At 43.5% G+C, this 17,625-nt stretch overlaps 1 protein-coding gene across 6 annotated transcripts in view; it reads right to left on the bottom strand.

The window, feature by feature from the left end:
• Positions 1 to 17,625, bottom strand: part of PUS10 (pseudouridine synthase 10) — a 151,811-nt gene that overhangs the window by 42,112 nt on the left and 92,074 nt on the right. For all 6 annotated transcript variants that reach the window (XM_029593713.1, XM_029593715.1, XM_029593714.1 and 3 more), the window contains 4 exons: positions 11,467 to 11,512; positions 8,331 to 8,395; positions 6,495 to 6,580; positions 739 to 864 (listed from right to left, as the gene is read on the bottom strand). In XM_029593713.1, coding sequence (XP_029449573.1) covers positions 739 to 864; positions 6,495 to 6,580; positions 8,331 to 8,395; positions 11,467 to 11,512 — 323 coding nt within the window. The remainder of the gene's footprint in view (positions 1 to 738; positions 865 to 6,494; positions 6,581 to 8,330; positions 8,396 to 11,466; positions 11,513 to 17,625) is intronic.

Below are 17,625 nucleotides of genomic sequence, written 5' to 3'. Positions count from 1 at the left end.
ACTTGCACGATTCAATTAGCAAGTGTAAAAGTGTGCGAATACGTTTGATAATGTACACATGTATATCTGTTTCAAAAACGCAACTACCACATGTGCTTATAAACCCCACCCCGGAACACATCCAGACCATCCCTTCCCCCTCCCCACAGTAAAACATATGGATGAAATGAAAACATGCACATACTCTTGACGTTTAGAAAATAGCATATACGCATTCACATGATACTTTGACATGTGAAACGCTTTGAAAATTCACTCCTTAGCGAATCAGATTTCAAATGCAGAATCAAGTATAAAGATTCAGTCTGTGTTTTCTTTAATCTTGAATAAAACATTTTTTTAAAAAAAGGTTTAAGGGAAAAAAAGAAAAGGAAGGATGGTCTATATCTTTAGGCATACAATGTGATTAAAACAGGACTGGGTTAACCTGTTTGGAAAAAATGGAGTTAGCTGACAAATGTTTTACCTGCCAATTCAGTATTTGGCTTCTCTACTGTGACAGCTAAAAATTCATGCCACAAGAAGCGACTTGGACATCACTTCACAGGGAAGTGAACCAAGACCACTCGCTACTTTACACAGACTATGAAGTGAAATTCAGATAGTAATGAAGACTAGACTCCACTGAACGAAGCTGGGTTTTATACCTGACTTTTTCATCCCAAGTCCATCGCTCTATAAGCGTGTGGTCCAACATCAGTAAAATAATTGTGTATACCCAAGATCAGAGATACTCACTATCTGCTTTAAATACGTCTATCAGGTGCTGTGAAATCAGTTCCTCCACAGACGACTCCATCTTTCTTTCCCCATCTATAACCCATGGAGTTTGCGGTAAGTTTCTTGAGTACTTGTTGTACCTTCCTGCCAATGAAACAAGTATATTTTGTAGCTGGAAGCTTGAGTTAGTTGAGATATGCTCTCAGTTCTAGCTTCATTTAGCTCAATCAGGCTTTGCAAACACAGGCTAGCTTTGCTTTCCATATGACAGTTAACATACTGTTAATCCTGTATGACTATGATGTTATTTATTTATTTATTTAAAAACTTTTCTATACCGTCGCTAAGTTATATACCATCGCAACGGTTTACAAATAGGCACATAGACTAAGGTTAGTAAATCTAAGATATCGTACATTCTAACAGGTGCCAATAAAGTTTCATAAATAAAATCATTATTAGAGTAATGTTGGTCAAGTCCAGGTATATTATTGAGTTACTATCTCTTTGAGATATTACTTCTTAAATGTAGGATTGAGTAAATTCATTCTCATCTGCATTACTCTGTACTTTCATTCTCTACCCTCCACACTCTTTAGTGAAGGCTTTTTTAAAGAGCCATGTTTTTAAATTTTTCTTAAAAGTTTTGAGATTATTCTGTAATCTGAGTTCAGGGGGCATCGTGTTCCATAGTATGGGCCCAGCCAATGATAAAGCCCTTTCTCTCACTTGGGTTAATTTTGCTGACTTTACTGAAGGGATTGTTAGTAGTGCTTTGTTTGCTGAGCGGAGGTTTCTTTGTGGAACGTGTACTCGTAAGGCTGTGTTTAGCCAGTCTGCTTCTTTATCATATATTAGTTTGTGTATGGTACATAAGGCCTTGTATTTTATCCTGTATTCGATAGGTAACCAATGTAAGTCTGCTAGAGTTTCGGTTATATGGTCCCTCCTCTTTTTTCCCGTCAGTATTCTGGCTGCAGTATTTTGAAGTATCTGGAGTGGTCTTATCGATGTGCTTGGGAGTCCTAGTAAGAGTGCATTGCAGTGGAAAAGATAAGTGTTTGCAATACTGTTCTGAAGTGGGCGGGTGTGAGTAATGGTTTCAATCTTCTGAGGACCATAAGTTTTGCGTAGCCTTCTCTTACTTTTATAGATATGTGTTGCTTCAGGTTGATTTCTGGGTCCATTATTACTCCCAGATTCCTTACTTTTTCTGCCAGCTCAATTTTTTGGTTATTTCTTAGGGTTTTTGGTGTTTGAATGATTTCAGTATGTTTTCTCTCTAGGTGAAGGAATTCAGTTTTGTCAGTGTTGATGATCAGTTCCATTTGGTTTAGTAGTTGTTTAATTATGTCTAGGTACATATTGGCTAGACTTAATGTTTTTTCAATTGTGTCATCTATTGGTAGAATTAATTGAATGTCGTCTGCATAAATGTAATGTATTATCCCTAGGCCTGCCAGCAGATGACATAAGGGTAGCATATATATGTTAAAGAGGGTAGCAGACAGCGCTGAACCCTGAGGTACTCCTGTTTCAAGTTTAAATTTTTCTGATAATGAGTTTTATATCTGGACTTGAAAGAACCTGTTGTTTAGGTAGGATCTGAACCAGTTTATTGTTTTGTCACATAATCCAATTTCTTCAAGTTTTTTTAGTAGTATTCTGTGGTTTACTGTATCAAAGGCTGCAGATAAGTCAAGCATTATAAGGATGTGATGTTTACTGTTATCAAAATCTCTTAGTATGTTGCCTGTTAGAGAGAGAAGCAATGTCTCAGTGCTGTAGTGTTTTCGGAAGCCATGTTGTGACGGGTACAGTATATTATTATTGTCTAGGTGTTCAGCTAGCTGTTTCTGTACTGTTTTCTCTATTAAATTTGCTAATAGTGGGAGGTTTGAGACTGGGCGGTAGTTAATGAGGATTAGTGGGTCACTGTTTTTCTTTTTGATGATTGGTTTAATGATTGCCCCTTTCAGTGTATCTGGCATTAATCCTTCAGTTAGGGATAGGTTTATGATATTAGTTAGTGTTGGGGTTACTACATTGGTAATCTTTTTTATCTCAGTTGTTGGTATTGTATCGATTTTATGTGGAGCAGGGTTTATATTTTTTATCATTGATTCAACTTCTTGTTCTGATATTTCTATAAATGAGGACCATATGTTAACATCTCTCTTTTGCATTATGATTGCTTGTTTGCTGTTTTTTGGGAGTTTGTTTCTTAGGTTTAATATTTTGTCACTAAAAAATTTAGCTAATTCATTGCATTTTGATTCAGGAAGACTTTGAGGTGATTCTTGTTTGTCATTTGTGAGATTTGTTACTATGGAGAATAAGGTTCTTGGGTTATTGGCAAACTTTTCTATTTTATTGGAATGAATGTTCTGCATAGATGATACCTTTTTATTGGACCTTTTCATTAATCTGCAAAACAGATGTGATAAATTGCTATTAGTTAACTATTTATTACCAGCATTAGTCGCATGGGATCCATTTAATGTTTGGGTACTTTCCAGGTACTTGTACCCTGGATTGGCCACTGTTGGAAACAGGATGCTGGGCTTGACAGACCCTCAGTCTGACCCAGTATTGCAACTTCTTATGTTCCTATGTTCTCATAATGGAGAAATTACTTACCTGATAATTTCGTTTTCCTTAGTGTAGACAGATGGACGCAGGACCAGTGGGTTTATACTTCCCTGCCAGCAGATGGAGAAGGAGCAAGCTGATGTCACAGTATATATAACTCTGCAGTGACTCCAGCCTGCCAGTATTCTCTTCAAAAGCAACTGTGGACAGACTAGCAAAAAACTGAAGTCTGCTCCCTTTACGCCTACGTCTGTTCCATTGACACTGAGAGATTGCGGGTGTTGCGCAGGAGGTGGACCCTTGGGCCGAGGTGGGGTTGGCGCTACCCGCAGGGCAAGCCCTACGGGTACCCACCATCGGCAGGCGGAGCTGGCTGACTGACGGAGGCCAGCTGGAGCTTCACCAATGCCAGCCCTTGTTCCCCGCAGGTTGAGCCCTTAGGTACCGGGACCGGCTGGACTTAGGTGGGCCTCCATCTGAGGTCTTCTCTGGGACGATGAGGAGGTCAGCCAAAGGCCAGCAGCAGTAGTAGGAACTGGTAGTCCGATCTGGACGAGGCGGAGACCCGGGCGCCAAGGAGTACAGGAGGAAGGCAGAGGGCACCTGAACAGGCCGAAGCCTGAAAAGCCAAGTCCAGAATGAAGACGAGTGGAGTGTCTTAGAGCAGACTGAAGTCAGGGCAGGTGGCAGGCAAGGAGAGTAGCAAGGCAAGCGAGGATCAATACCAGAAGTCAGCAGAGGGATGGTCAGGCAAGGCAGAGATCAAACCATGAGACGGGCGGTAACGTAGTCAGGCCATCTTCTCGAGGCGCACCCAACGCCCTTTGGGTGTCATCTGGTCACACAGAAGGCACCCACGGATGTTGTGCGAGGTCCCCAGGCAGAGGATGCAAACCTCATGTTGGTCCGTAATGGACATTGTCTGCGGGCACTGGGCGACGAAAACCAGTCGACGCCATAAAAACACTCAGCGTGCAGTCAATGACCGGCTGTCACCTTGAGACGAGAAGTCAGGAATCCACCGCAAAGTTGGAAAAAAGGGCAGAGAAGTAACCTACCGTACCGAGGAGGCACCAACCGCTTGTCCTAGGAGAAGCACTGAAAACCCCACCACTCTCTCTTCCAAATTTTAAAACAAAGAGAGTGTGGAAGAAGCACACATGAACCTGTCACAATGATCCAGCTGCCTCTACAATATATACTTGTGCATGAGAAGTGAGAAGTCAGTCAGGTGTGGGCAGCTGGCTCAGTAAATTACCTTGGCTGCTGCATGTGGCTACCAGAGCTCCTCCACTGCTGCTGCTCCCAACACTCAGAATAAGTCACATCCAGTACTCAAAGCTCATTCTCCCCAACTCACTCAGCCTAGGGATCACAGAGGCTGGAAGGACTCAAAAGGAGGAAACTCAGGAGGAAGAAGATGAGGAGGTGCTGTGTGCATTGGGCTATCCATACCCTACATGCTTGCCCATTAATTACCACACTCCAGGGCTTATGCTGTAGCTTGGAAAAGGAGGCATGCATGACCACACATTCTCAGAAAGGAGGTCCTACATGTTTAAGAGCCATCATTAGCGACTCTTGTAGCTGTGAGGTTCTGAAAGCAGAGCCCAGGTGCTGGTCTGGATCTGAGCATCAGGAAGTGGTGACTTTTCTGTAGAACACCTGACCAGGTATGAAGGCATAATGGTTGGGAAACAAAGTCTTAGGTCTTCATGAGGCTGGTTTGTTTAAGAATCACAGTCTCTTTGTGTGTCATCCAAAACCCCATTCTTTTAGCCTCACAGGGGTACACATTGGGGTACATTTTAAGAGCGTATGCTGGATTTTATAAGATACGCGCATAGCCGTGTGTATCTTATAAAATCCGGGGTCGGCGCGCGCAAGGGGGTGCACATTTGTGCAACTTGCGTGCGCCGAGCCCTGCGCGCGTTGCCCGTTCCCTACGAGGCCCCTCTGAAATCGGAGAGGCCTCGGAGGGAACTTTCCTTCCACCCCCCCACACCTTCCCCTACCTAACCCACCCTCCTGGCCCTATCTAGACCCCCCTGCTACCTTTATCAGAAAAGTTACTGCCTCCGGGCAGTAGTAACTTACACGCACCGGCGAGGCAGGCCCCGACACAGGCCGCTGTGTCGGGGCACTTGGCCATGCCCCCGGACCGCCCACATGCCCCAGATCCAAAACCGCGCCCCCTGGCCATGCCCCCGACCGCCCCTTTTTACAAGCCCCGGGACTTACGCGCATCCCGGGGCTTGCGCGCGCCGCCGAACCTATGCAAAATAGGCCCGGCGCGCGCAGGGGGGTTTTAAAAGGGTTATGCGCGTACCTTATGCACGTAACCCTTTTAAAATCCAGCCCATTATTCCTCCGGGCTTTTTTTTCTTTTTCTGTACTCAGAAAAGTTACTGGAGCAGGCTGCTACTTCAGTGCAACTCTCTGCTACTGTGCACAAGAGCACAGGTAAGGCAGTGAAAGTTGTCAGGATGAAGCTATAGAGGGATTTCAGACAAGACAGAGGGACTGGATACCATGAAAAACCATTCCATTATCATTTGTTTAGAGCTGGAGGAGTAGCCTAGTGGTTAGAGCAGCAGGCTGAGAACCAGGGAAGCCAGGGTTCACATCCTGCTGACATTTCTTGTGACCTTGGGCAAGTCACTTCACCCACTGTTGCCTCAAGTACAAACTTAGGACTTGATTTACTAAGGTTTTTTCCCATAGACACAAAATGAGAGAAAAGTCTTAGTAAATCAGGGCTTTTGCAAGCCCCCTGGGGACAAGAAATACCTTCTGAACCTGAATGTAACTTGCCTTGAGCTAGCAATGAAAAGGCGTGGGCGAAATCAAACTAAATTAAACTCAAGCTATATCTAGCTCTATACAATGGAGGTGGTAAAGAGTGAACCTATGGAGATGGCCATGTTCTAAAAGCCTCATTAAATGGTACTTCACTACCTAAAAAGTCATTATTTTAGATTATATTGTGACATTCACATTTTGGATTACCATATTCTGAGAATTTTTTACAAGCATAAACAAAAATAAGAGGCAAAAAAGTTTCATATAAGTAAAAATAGTCCAAGGAAAGTTCTCTTTTTAAGAAACCAAGCCTGCACCATTAATATGGGAGATGACAGAAGATTTTTTTTGTTTTTAAATTAAAACAAGAATATTTTTACCAGCAACAAAAACTGCAGCATGATTACACTCAATTTCGAGAGCAACGCAGCTGGTCTCCGGTGAACTAGGAAGACAAGGAAACTTCCTGCATAAGAAGAAGAAGACGACAGGGCAGGTTATGCCTTATCAGGATCATTTACGCATCATCTACAGAAAAATAATGCTTTCTCAAGTTTCTGAAACAGATGTATAACTCTGAAAAAAGCAAGGGAAAACATTATATGGCAACAAATATTTATAACTCATAGCTTGCCAAAGACTAAAGAACATTTGCAACAGTTAACAGAAATGATGGTTGACAGACAAGTTGTAGGTATTTTACTGGACTAACTTAATACATTTGTTATTAGCTATCGATAGTTCAATAAGGTACTGACTGAAACTTGTTAGCTGAGCTTTTAATTTCTTTTTTGGGAGGTGGGGGTGTGTAGTCTAGCATTTTCCTCCTGCCCCTTCAGGCTTCTAGTTCAGCTGGAATCAGACGCCATGAGCCTTCATTTGCAACTGCATGGAGGTTTTCCCCTTATTTTATATCTCCCATCAACTCACTTAGCCCATGATTACAGGGTTTCAGGGCTAAGCAGGAATGCAGTAAGAGGAATATGCTGAGCTCCTTTTGGGTGTGCACCAAAGCTCCTTCTGGAACCCTGTAATCATGGGCCCAAATCTTACCACTAGGTCTTGCCATTGCGCAACGACTGGGATTCCCTCTTCCCAGGGGCTGTGAACATTGCCTCCGCAACATCCTAGCCCTGGCTACCCCAGGGAGCAGAAGACCTGGAATCAAACCAAGGTCCCCTGCACAGCACTGCCACTGAGCAGGCCCCTCGGACTTATATTTCTACGCATCCAAATGGACTAATGTGGCAACCATACTGCTTTACCCAGCAGTTAATGGAACATTCGCTATGTGCTTCCTCCCACACTTTCCTCCTTACATCAAATTCTGCTCACAAGCGGGTACATTTTCAAAACCCGGCGCATGCAAATACCAGGAGATGTGCGCATGGTCGGGTCGGGCATTTTCAAAACGGCCCAGCCACGCGCGTATGTGCTGGGTTGTTTAAAAGGGGCGGGCCAGGGGAAGTGTCCGGCGGGGCAGGGTGGGGGCCGGCCCAGGGCAGCGTGATTTTGCGCTGTTCTGGTGAAGAGTGTGCCGGAAGCCAGCGAGCGTGAAGAACTTACTCCTGCTCTGTCGAGCAGGTCATTTCGAAAACAAAAAAATTAGGGTGGGTTTACGGGTCAGGGAGGAGAGGGAAAAAGGGAGGAAGGATAGGTAGGGGGAGGGAACTGGGGATGGCCCGATTGCGTCACCACATGTTTTTTTTATAAAATACCCTCTCTTGCGTGCGCAGGTCGGAACCCGCGTGCACTTGCACACGGGTATTGGTTTTTATAACATGTGCGCGTGCCAGGAACCGTGCACACACGGATGTGCGCGTCTTTAAAAATGTATCCCTTAGAGATCAATTTTAAAGCTGTCCCCCTAAGTGCAAAGTCTGCAGGCCAGTTTCAAAGGAAAAGCACATACGCACATGTGTATCCTGTCCACGGGTACATTCACACTTACTTTTTCTGCACATAAACAACGCGTTTAGATTTGGAAATACAATCTATATGCGTCAGCTTACGATCCTACCACAGACAAGCTCCTGGGAATGCATCCTCTTTAATCCAGCAGTGGAATGCCATGCGTATTTTTCACCAGACTGAGTGAGGGTAATTTTCAGACAGCCAGGTTACTTACAAAAATCGCGATTTACCCAGCAATTGGCTTTGAAAAGTGTCCACAAGATGTCCAATACCTAGAAATGATCAGATTCAAGAGAACTTACTTACGGAAATCTTCTTCTTTTATCTTCTCCAAGGCCTTTACGACTGCCATTCTTGTGAAGACAGACTGCAGAGTGAAATGAAAATCGGAAAATCTGCTGTCATTAAGTTAGGGCAACATCTGTTAATACATAAAAATGATGTGACCAGAGCAAATTACATCACCATTTCACGTAACCAGAAAGGTGCAAGACAGCAGATTCCATCAAGGCTTTTTTCTTGCTTGGAAACATTAGTTACATATCTTCTATGCATTTGAAAAAATGATAATCGCCAACATTCAAGAATGAAAAAGCAGCAAGTCCCTCCATGGTGTCTATTATCATAAGCATTTCCAAGGTAAAACACAACCCAATGTTTTCGTAAAGGAATGTGGATTACTTAAACTATTCAACTCTTGCTGGTTCTTTGATATTTATCAAACTCTCATTCAATGTGATTTCTTACTTTGAGAAGTATGTGCTTTAAGTCCAAGGAGCCCTCTGTGTACTCTGGTATGCTTTTGAGAATTTACAATGAACAGGATCTGGTGTACTAAGTACCTGATTCATTAAGTCTATTTTTCTCATTCTGTGGTAATTAGATCCCAATAGGCAGTTCTTGTCTTCTGCCATCAGAGGCTTCTGTGAGCTTCAGGAACTATGTGGTCAGTCCTCCCAGCTCCCTGGTCCACACTTCCTTCTGGTGTCCATTTTGTTTCTGGTCTGGGCATATATAACTTTAGATTTCCAGTCAGCAAGTTGCCAGAGTTTGCCTCATTTGTAACGTCTTGTCATAATTCATTGACTTGCTCACACACATGCTGTCACACTCATACAAACGTTTTCTCATACACCCACATTCTCTCTCACACTCACACATGCTCATTCATATGCTCTCAAAAGCTTGCTGACTCGCGCTCTCACACTGACTCTTATGCATTCACTGTCATGCACTCTCTCACGCTCACTGACACACCCATGGTCTCTCACGCTCACACACATGTTCACTGAGTCACACATGCTCACTGACTCACACACTCACTCTTCTCCCCTCTGAATAAATAAAAAAAAATGATTTTAGTTACATTAGTGGTCAGGGGAATCCAGGCAGGGCCCCAAAAATAGGGTCTTGGTGGATTGCCTGTTGCTGCTTGATGTCACCCCCTTGATATAGGAAAGGGTGAGGTGGAAGGCCCCAGTGCTCTGGGTTTTTTTCAATTATAATTTTTTGCTGGGGTCCAGCGTGAGAGGAGCCTAGCGGCTGAAAGCAGAGCAAAAAGTTGAGCGGTGATAAAGCAGTGGTAAGAGGCCTGCTGGCTGCCCGCAGAAACATGTGATGGGAGGAGCTAGGAACACAGTTCTCACTCTCACTTGCCACACACACACACACAAGCTCTCATTCTCATATGCTCTCCCCTCACACACACACACAAGCTCTCACTCTCAATGCTTTCCCACATACACTCTTACATTCTCAAACTCACATGCTCTCATAGTTTTCACACACACACACACAAAAGCTCACATTCTCTATCAATTTCTTTGTCTTATCCATAACTTAATCTACAATCCATCAGCTATCTGGCAATGCACCCTCCTCTGGCTTTATCAAACCTTGTGACAATTAAGTTCCTCCAACAGATGTCTACTTCAGGCCCTTCACTGTGGAATTCCCTTCCTGACAACCTCAGATTATTATCCAATGATAAGAATTTCAAGAAATATTTAAAAACTCATGTATTTACACTTGCTTTCAAATAACTTTCCTGCCCTGTACCTTCCTCCTCTCCTCTCCTCTGTTTTTATTCTTGAATTTTAAAGTATTGTATAAGTATTTTATTTTCATGTTAATTAGAGTTTTATTATGTATGTATGTTTAATCTGTAAACCACTTAGGTCTGCCCTCATTGATTAAGCGGTGTATAAGAGTTTTAAAATAAATAAATAAAAATAAATTCTCACATGCTCTGACACACACACACACACACACACACACACACACACACACACAAGTTCTCACTTTCACATGCTCTCCCCCTGCCCCCCCCCCCCGCCCCCCACACACACCTACAAGCTCTCACTCTCACACATACACAAACTCTTACTCTTAGGCACACACACAGAGGGCCTCTTCTACAGCACATGCCAGACTTCTTCGGCCACTGCAGGGATGGTGGCCCACTGATCCCCTGGCTTGCTCAGGGATTGGATCCCATAGCAGCCCTCTGATCCCCCAGCTGCCTTCTCCTTCCTTGGAGATGGGATCTGCGGCAGCCCTGTCCTTTTTCGAACGCCACAGCCCACCAGTGGTTTCAGGCTATTGATGACGTCAGATCAAAGTGACAGTATGGGAATAAAAAGAGAAAGCACTGCACTGCAGGTCCACCGAGCCCCCTCAAGCGTGGCGCAGTTGCACTCTCACCAATGTCAACTCCCCCTGGGGCAGGGATGGAGTGCAGGAACTCTTAACTGCTCTCATAAATAGCACGGAAGAATTCAAAACACTGAGCCTTTATTAGAATTCTGAATTTATACCAATAATTAGCAGATTTCTACACACTCTCTGACGCATAGCATGAAGCTGCTGTTGCAGTGTCAGTGTTACAGTTAACCTATCATACCAATGTTTCCTTACGGCTTCTGAAGTCAACTGGTTCTGAGATAGTTCAGTTGCATTACATCACCACCCAATAACGCTCTCAATGGTTATATTTACACTTGCAGTAATAGCCAATCCTGTGGCTCGCTGGGGTCCTTAGCATGGCTCTTTTGCACAGTAGAATTCCTACAACTGCACAGAATCAAACACAGCGAAAACTTACATTTTCCAGTTCATGTGGCCCTCAGAGTCTCAGACCACTGTTAAAGAGGCCCAACTGAATGATACAGGCTGGGTATTGCTGATATAATGCCATCTGTGTACATACCACTGTACAAGACAATATACACCTCACCCCCAATGAGTTTTATGATTATATGTTAATTATGTATGTTCGAGGCACAAGGAAGGGAGCTGTAACACAAGCAAACACCAAGGCAGGTGAGATGAAGCTACGGGAAACAAAGAATTCGCTCCCTAATTCAAATCTGAAATATCTTATCAAGAGTAAATGAGTTACAGCACCAAAAATCTCATACAGACCTGAAGGATTCTTACCTGTTTATTTTTGGTTGGTCTGAAACAGTCTGGGCAGGCTGTGGCCCTAAAAAAACAATACAAAACAAAAAAAAGAACGTAAGAAATACAAGTTGTCTAGTAATTGCTATCAAGAGCACTGACGATTTGACAAACAGACAGTCATACTGCATGAAGAGTGGCCATACCCCAGTGCTCCTCACCCAAATTAATCTTGCAACATCAAATTCAATCAGTAGTCCAAGCCTAATTTGCCAAATTAAAATTGCTTCGACACTTAAAACCCTTTCTCAATCCATCTGACTTTCGTAATGTCCTCCAATAACATCCTCACTAATTTGGACTACTGTAACTCTCTTGACTGGTTTACCGCATAAAACACTAAGAGCTCTTCAACAGAGTCCAAATCCAGCAGCCCAATTGTTAACCAGTACAAACATTCGAGAGCCCCCCAGTTCTTAAGTCTTTCCATTAGCTTCCGGTATACTGGCGAATTCAATGTAAATTAGCAGTCCTTATACAAACTTTTTAATATCTCCAAGAGACTGCATCAACTGTTCGAGGTCCTCCCCAAATAAAAGTCGACCCTTGAAAGGCAGTGAACCAAACTGCATCTTGGAGGAGACATCTGCTGCCCAGCCACAGCAACCTTCTGGCGAAAACCGCAGATGCCACAATGCTAGACGAGGTACAAACCAAATCATACAGAGCATCTGCTCCATAAGCAACTGCCGCCTCAACTCTCTCAGCCCTGCCTGCCTCCTCCCCAGAGGTTGGCAGGCTCTCTTTCATCTGCTGCACCCAATGGAGACATTCACGTTGCATAAAACTAGTACAAATAGCAGCATGGAACCCCAGTGCTGAGACCTCAAAAATCCTCTTGAGGTGTACTTCCAACTTACGATCCTGAACGTCTTTCAATGCCGCTGACCCTACCACAGGGATGGTCACCCTCTTAGTAACCACCGAAACCGCAGCATCAACCTTAAGAAAAGCAAAAAGCTCCAACACCTGTTCTGGCAATGGATAAAGTCTCGCCGTGGCCCTTACCACCTTTAACCTGGAATTGGGAGCTCCCTATTCTGCTTCCACCAATTTCTGCACAGACTTGTGATACGGGAAGGCCATGAGGGGACCCCCACATCCCATCTAGGACCAGATTCGCCCCATCCAAGTCAGAGTCCTCCTGTGGGATCTTAACCCCAAGAACCTGAAATGCCAGAGGCAGCAAGGCATCAAGCTCTTCCTTTCTAAAAAGGCATACCACTTTTGGGTCATCCCCTTCGGGGACCGGGACTACCAGATCATCTCCTTGACCTGCACCTCCGGCCACCGAAACTACTGGATCCACCAGAATATTCTGGTCCTGAGCCTCCTCTGCCCCCACGGGGCCTTGACAGACTCATCCCCCCCCCCCCCCCCCGGGGGCCAGAACCTGAGGAGGGACCCAATAACCTCTGGACTGGAGCGACCCATTTCTGACAGAACGAATCTGTTTTGGGTCAATCATACGCCCCTCTGTAGGCTGGGCAGGGAAGGACAACGAATCCCTGGCTGCACAGCTGCCTGCTGCTTGGCCAGGTAAATATCATGCTGCAGCAACACAAAGTCTGCAGAAAAAGGCCTAACAGCTCCAGGCCCCGCAGGGAAAGAACCAGAAACCGGCAGCATGGGGCTCCCTTTGTCCACAAAGTCCCCCTGATCATGGCCGCAGACAGAACAGGTCGGAGACAAACATGGAAGAGCATCCCCTCCCTCCCCCGAAAGCACAGGAATGGCCGAATGTGAATCCAAGATGGTCGCCGTTCCCACGCTGATCGGGAAAGGATCTTCACCCCGGCCAGAGCCATGGAGCGATGGCGTAATGGTACTGGAGGACCCCCGACGTTGCTTCATGGCTGGCGAATGATCAGACCTCTCCCTGCCTTCTGAACACCCGGTGCAAAGACAGAGCCTACTAAGCTGTAACCACGTGGAGTCGCACGCTTGGCATGCAGAGCTACATCCCATTGGAAAACGGAGAGAAACTGCCCGAGTGACCAGCGGTAAAAACGCAAAGCAAAAAAAAAAAAAACCAAAGAGAGAAGAAAAAAAAAACCTACTTCAGCCGCTCAATACTGAGGAGGAAGCCTCCCACATAGCAGAACTGTGAAACTGCCTTCAGTTCCTTTTTTTAAACTTTACTGAAAATTCACTAACTGAGACACAAAGCCTACAAAAAGGAATAGGCTGCCTCAGACCAAAAGTCTACCTGGAGGCTGCAACTGTCTAAGCAGCCTCGTGAAGGGGAGGGATCTGGACCACCAGATTTACCCCCCATGGGTGTACAGGCCAAGCATACACAAGGGTCACCAACCCCCGCCTCAACTGGACAGGGAAGAACCCACTAGGATTCAAAAACCATAGTTGTTGATGGCAGAAAAATACCTACGGATTTGCCCACTACAAATGTCACCTTGTCATGCTATAATCCAGTCAAAAAACTGGCGGGAGGTACTGAATGCCAAATGTATGCTTTTAAGTAGAAAAGTGAAACCCAGAAACTCTAGGGTTGCTTTCTCAGACATTCTTCCCATTCCATGCACAGGACCCGAGGCAGGCTGAGCTCTGTGAGTAGATGACACAATGATGTTAAGAACTGGGGAACATTCTGAGGAAAGGGAGACTATTCTGATGAGATGGGCTCCACCTTAAAGGAGTGGAAATGAGCCTTTTCTAATTGAAATCATGGCGGAAAGATGACAGACACTCAGGAGTGCATAGTTTGGCGAGAGGTATTATCTAAGGATACTGACATTACAGGGAAGTTAGAATACCTTGAGAGAGAGAAGCCCAGGCAGAATTAAATACAACTCCAAAATATGTGAACCAAATGTCTACAATTTAACAAAAACTAAGACCCACTACAACAATTTAATTCTCTCCCTTGGTCAATGCCTGACAATGCGACCTTCATATCACTGAGTAAAAGCTAACTGATTTCATAGCAAAGCTCGTTATAATTATCAGTCTCACATTGACTTTTTAAATATTTTTATTATCCTTTTTTTGGCATTTTAAATAATTTTGCCGCATGTAAAAATGTCAAAATATGATTCAAAAATACTTATTGCACTGTCTGGGAATTCCAAAACCCCACCTAGGCCCTCTGTTTCGTACGTCTGCTTTCTTCTTATGGGTATGCAATCTGCTATCGGCAAACTTACATGGACTCCTGCGCAAAAAAGGGCTCTATTTAAACATCACATTGTATATTCAAAAGCCAATAAAATGAAACAACTGTTTAAATACGGCCATATTTGTGCAGGAGTCTATGTAAGTTTGCCGATAACAGACTGCACACCTGTTAGAATTATACCCCCGAAGCAGACGTATGACAAATGGGGCCTGTGTTGGGTTTTCGAATCTCCAGACAGTGTGAGAATTATTTTTCTATTATGTTTTGACATTTTTGTATGCTGGAAAAAAAAAGTTAAAAATGCCAAAAAAAGGATACTGTTAAAAATATAAAAAAAGACAATTTAAGATCGATGATCGTAACAATACGTTTTGCTATGAAATCAGTTAGCATTTGCTCAATGATATGAAGGTCCCATTGTCGGGCACCGGCCAAGTGTGAGAATTAAATAAAGAACAGACAGATATGAAGGATTCCAAATTACTTGTATCAACTGCTAATAGGCAGGTTGTGAATACAAATAAGAAAGAAGCATGATCTAAACTGTCTGCATGTGAACGCCAGAAGTCTAAAAGATAAGACTGGTGAGTTAGAATGTGTGGTACTTAATGAAGTTATAGTCAAAAAAGGCATCTCAGAGAAATGGTAGAAAGAAAATATCCACTGGGACACTGTGATATCAGGGTACAAATGATATTGACATGACAGGATGGATCAAATTGGTGGAGTGGGGTGGCACTGTATGTAAAGGATGGTTTGAGTCACACAGGATAAAAATCCTGCAGGAAACAAAATGCAATGTGGAATATTTACAAACAGAGATTCCATCTATGATAGAAAAGGTTGGGAGATCAGATGCATACTACTATCCACCAGGACAGTGACATGCTAACAGAAATTAGAAAGGCAAATAAAACTGGTAATGCAATCATAATGGGAGATTTCAAATATCCCACCTGGGTAAATGTCTCATCAGGACATGGTAGGGAGGTAAAGTCTCTAGATGCCATAAATGACAGCTTCATAGAGAGCCTGGACCTGGAACCGATGAGAGAGGGAGTTATTTTAGATTTGCTCCTCAGTGGAATGAAGGATCTGGTGCAAGGGGTAACACTAGTGATCAGTTTAATAAGAGTGATCATAATCTGGGTTATTTAACCAGTCTTTTAGAAATTAGTTTCAAAATAAATTGCCCTGATCTTTTTATTAGGTACTAAGGATTTAGTTGGGACTACTGTATATCAGACATATGTGTTTAACTAGTTTCAAATATGTTATTTGTTTGCTTTACTGGGAAAGTTGTTGGGGAGATGAACACATACTGGAACCATTCTTTGATGGTGCTGAAGCAAATTACTGTGAAAATGGAGTGTAATAGAGCAAAAAGACAAACTAAAGAGTAGCAAATCACCAGGACCAGATGATATTCACTCCAGAGTTCGGAAAGAACTCAGTCTGAAATTCTAGACCAGTTACTAGTAATCCATAACCTATCATTACAAATGGCCACAGTACCTGAAGACTGGAGGGTGGCCAATGTAATACCAGTTTTGAGAAAAGGCTCCAGAGGTGATCCAGGAAACCACAGAACAGTGAGCTTGATGTCAGTGCCTGGCAAACTGGTAGAAGCTATACTTAAAAACAAAATTATTGGCCATTTGGATAGATGTGGATTAATGAGGAAGAGCCAACATGAATTTAGCAAAGGGAAGTCTTGCCTTATCAATCTATTAGATTTTTTAAAGGAGTTAATAAACATTAGGATAAGGATGAGCCAGTTGATATAACGTATCTGGATTTTCAGATGGCATGAGAAACTCCTCAGAAAATTAAACGTCATGGGATAGGAGGCAATGCCCTATTGTGGACTGGTAACTGATTAAAGAACAGGAAACAGAGAAGAGAACTAAATGGTCAGTTTTCCCCAATGGAGAAAGGTAAATAGTGGAGTGACCCAGGGATCTGTATTGAGACCAGTTCTGTTTAACATATTTATAAACTTTCTGGAATAGGGAGCAACAAGTGAGAAGAGCGGATTGGCAGAAAACACAAAATTATTCACAATTGTTAAAAGATGAGAGGATTATGAGAAACTGAATAAGGATTGTGTAAGACTGGGGGACTGGGCATCTAAATGGCAGATGAAATTTAATATGGACAAGTGCAAAGTGATGCACATAGGGAGAAAAAATCTTAACTATAGATACACAATGCTAGGCTCAATATTATCAGTCACCACCCTGGAAAAAGAGCTTAGAAAATGTGTTCAAATCCTCAGCTTAGTGCGTGGTGGCAGTCAACAAAGCAAAGAGAATGTTTGGAATGGAGAATATTATAATGCACCTTGAGTATTGTATGCACTTCTGATAGTCCCATTTCAAAAAAGATAAAGCAGAACTAGAAAAGATACAGAGAAGGGCAACCTCAATGATAAGGGAGCTGCTCCATCCCAGTTATGAAGAGAGGTTAAACAGAGTGGGGCTCTTCAGCTTGGAGAAGAGACTGAGAGGGGACAGGATAAAGGTTCAAAAACTCATGAGTAGGGTGGAATAGGTAAAAAGAAAATTAGGTCTTACCTTCGATCATTTTCGTTCCTGTAGTACCAAGGATCAGTCCAGACTCCTGGGTTTTGCCTCCGCACCAGCAGGTGGAGACGGAGCAAGATTTGACAGGCTCTGCCATATATACCAGGGTGCCACCCACAGCCTGCCAGTATTACACAATGTCAAAGCAGAATAATTCCGATATATAAACTAACTATATACATGAAGCTAAACCGGGGAACTCACAGGTCACTCCTCCCAACAAGATTCTGAAGCAATCAAACAGAGAAGAACAGAGTTAGGGATCCTGCCAGGACCCAAAAATTGAACAGAAATAGTACCGGTGGACTCTCCAAACTTAATGCAGCAATGGGAGGGACTCTGGACTGATCTTTGGTACTACAGGAACAAAAATGATCGAAGGTAAGACCTAATTTTCTTTTCCTTGTACGTACCGGA

The sequence above is a fragment of the Rhinatrema bivittatum genome, chromosome 3 (genome assembly GCF_901001135.1).
Source record: "Rhinatrema bivittatum chromosome 3, aRhiBiv1.1, whole genome shotgun sequence".
Taxonomy (NCBI): domain Eukaryota; kingdom Metazoa; phylum Chordata; class Amphibia; order Gymnophiona; family Rhinatrematidae; genus Rhinatrema; species Rhinatrema bivittatum.
This window is presented reverse-complemented; position numbering and strand designations above follow the sequence as displayed.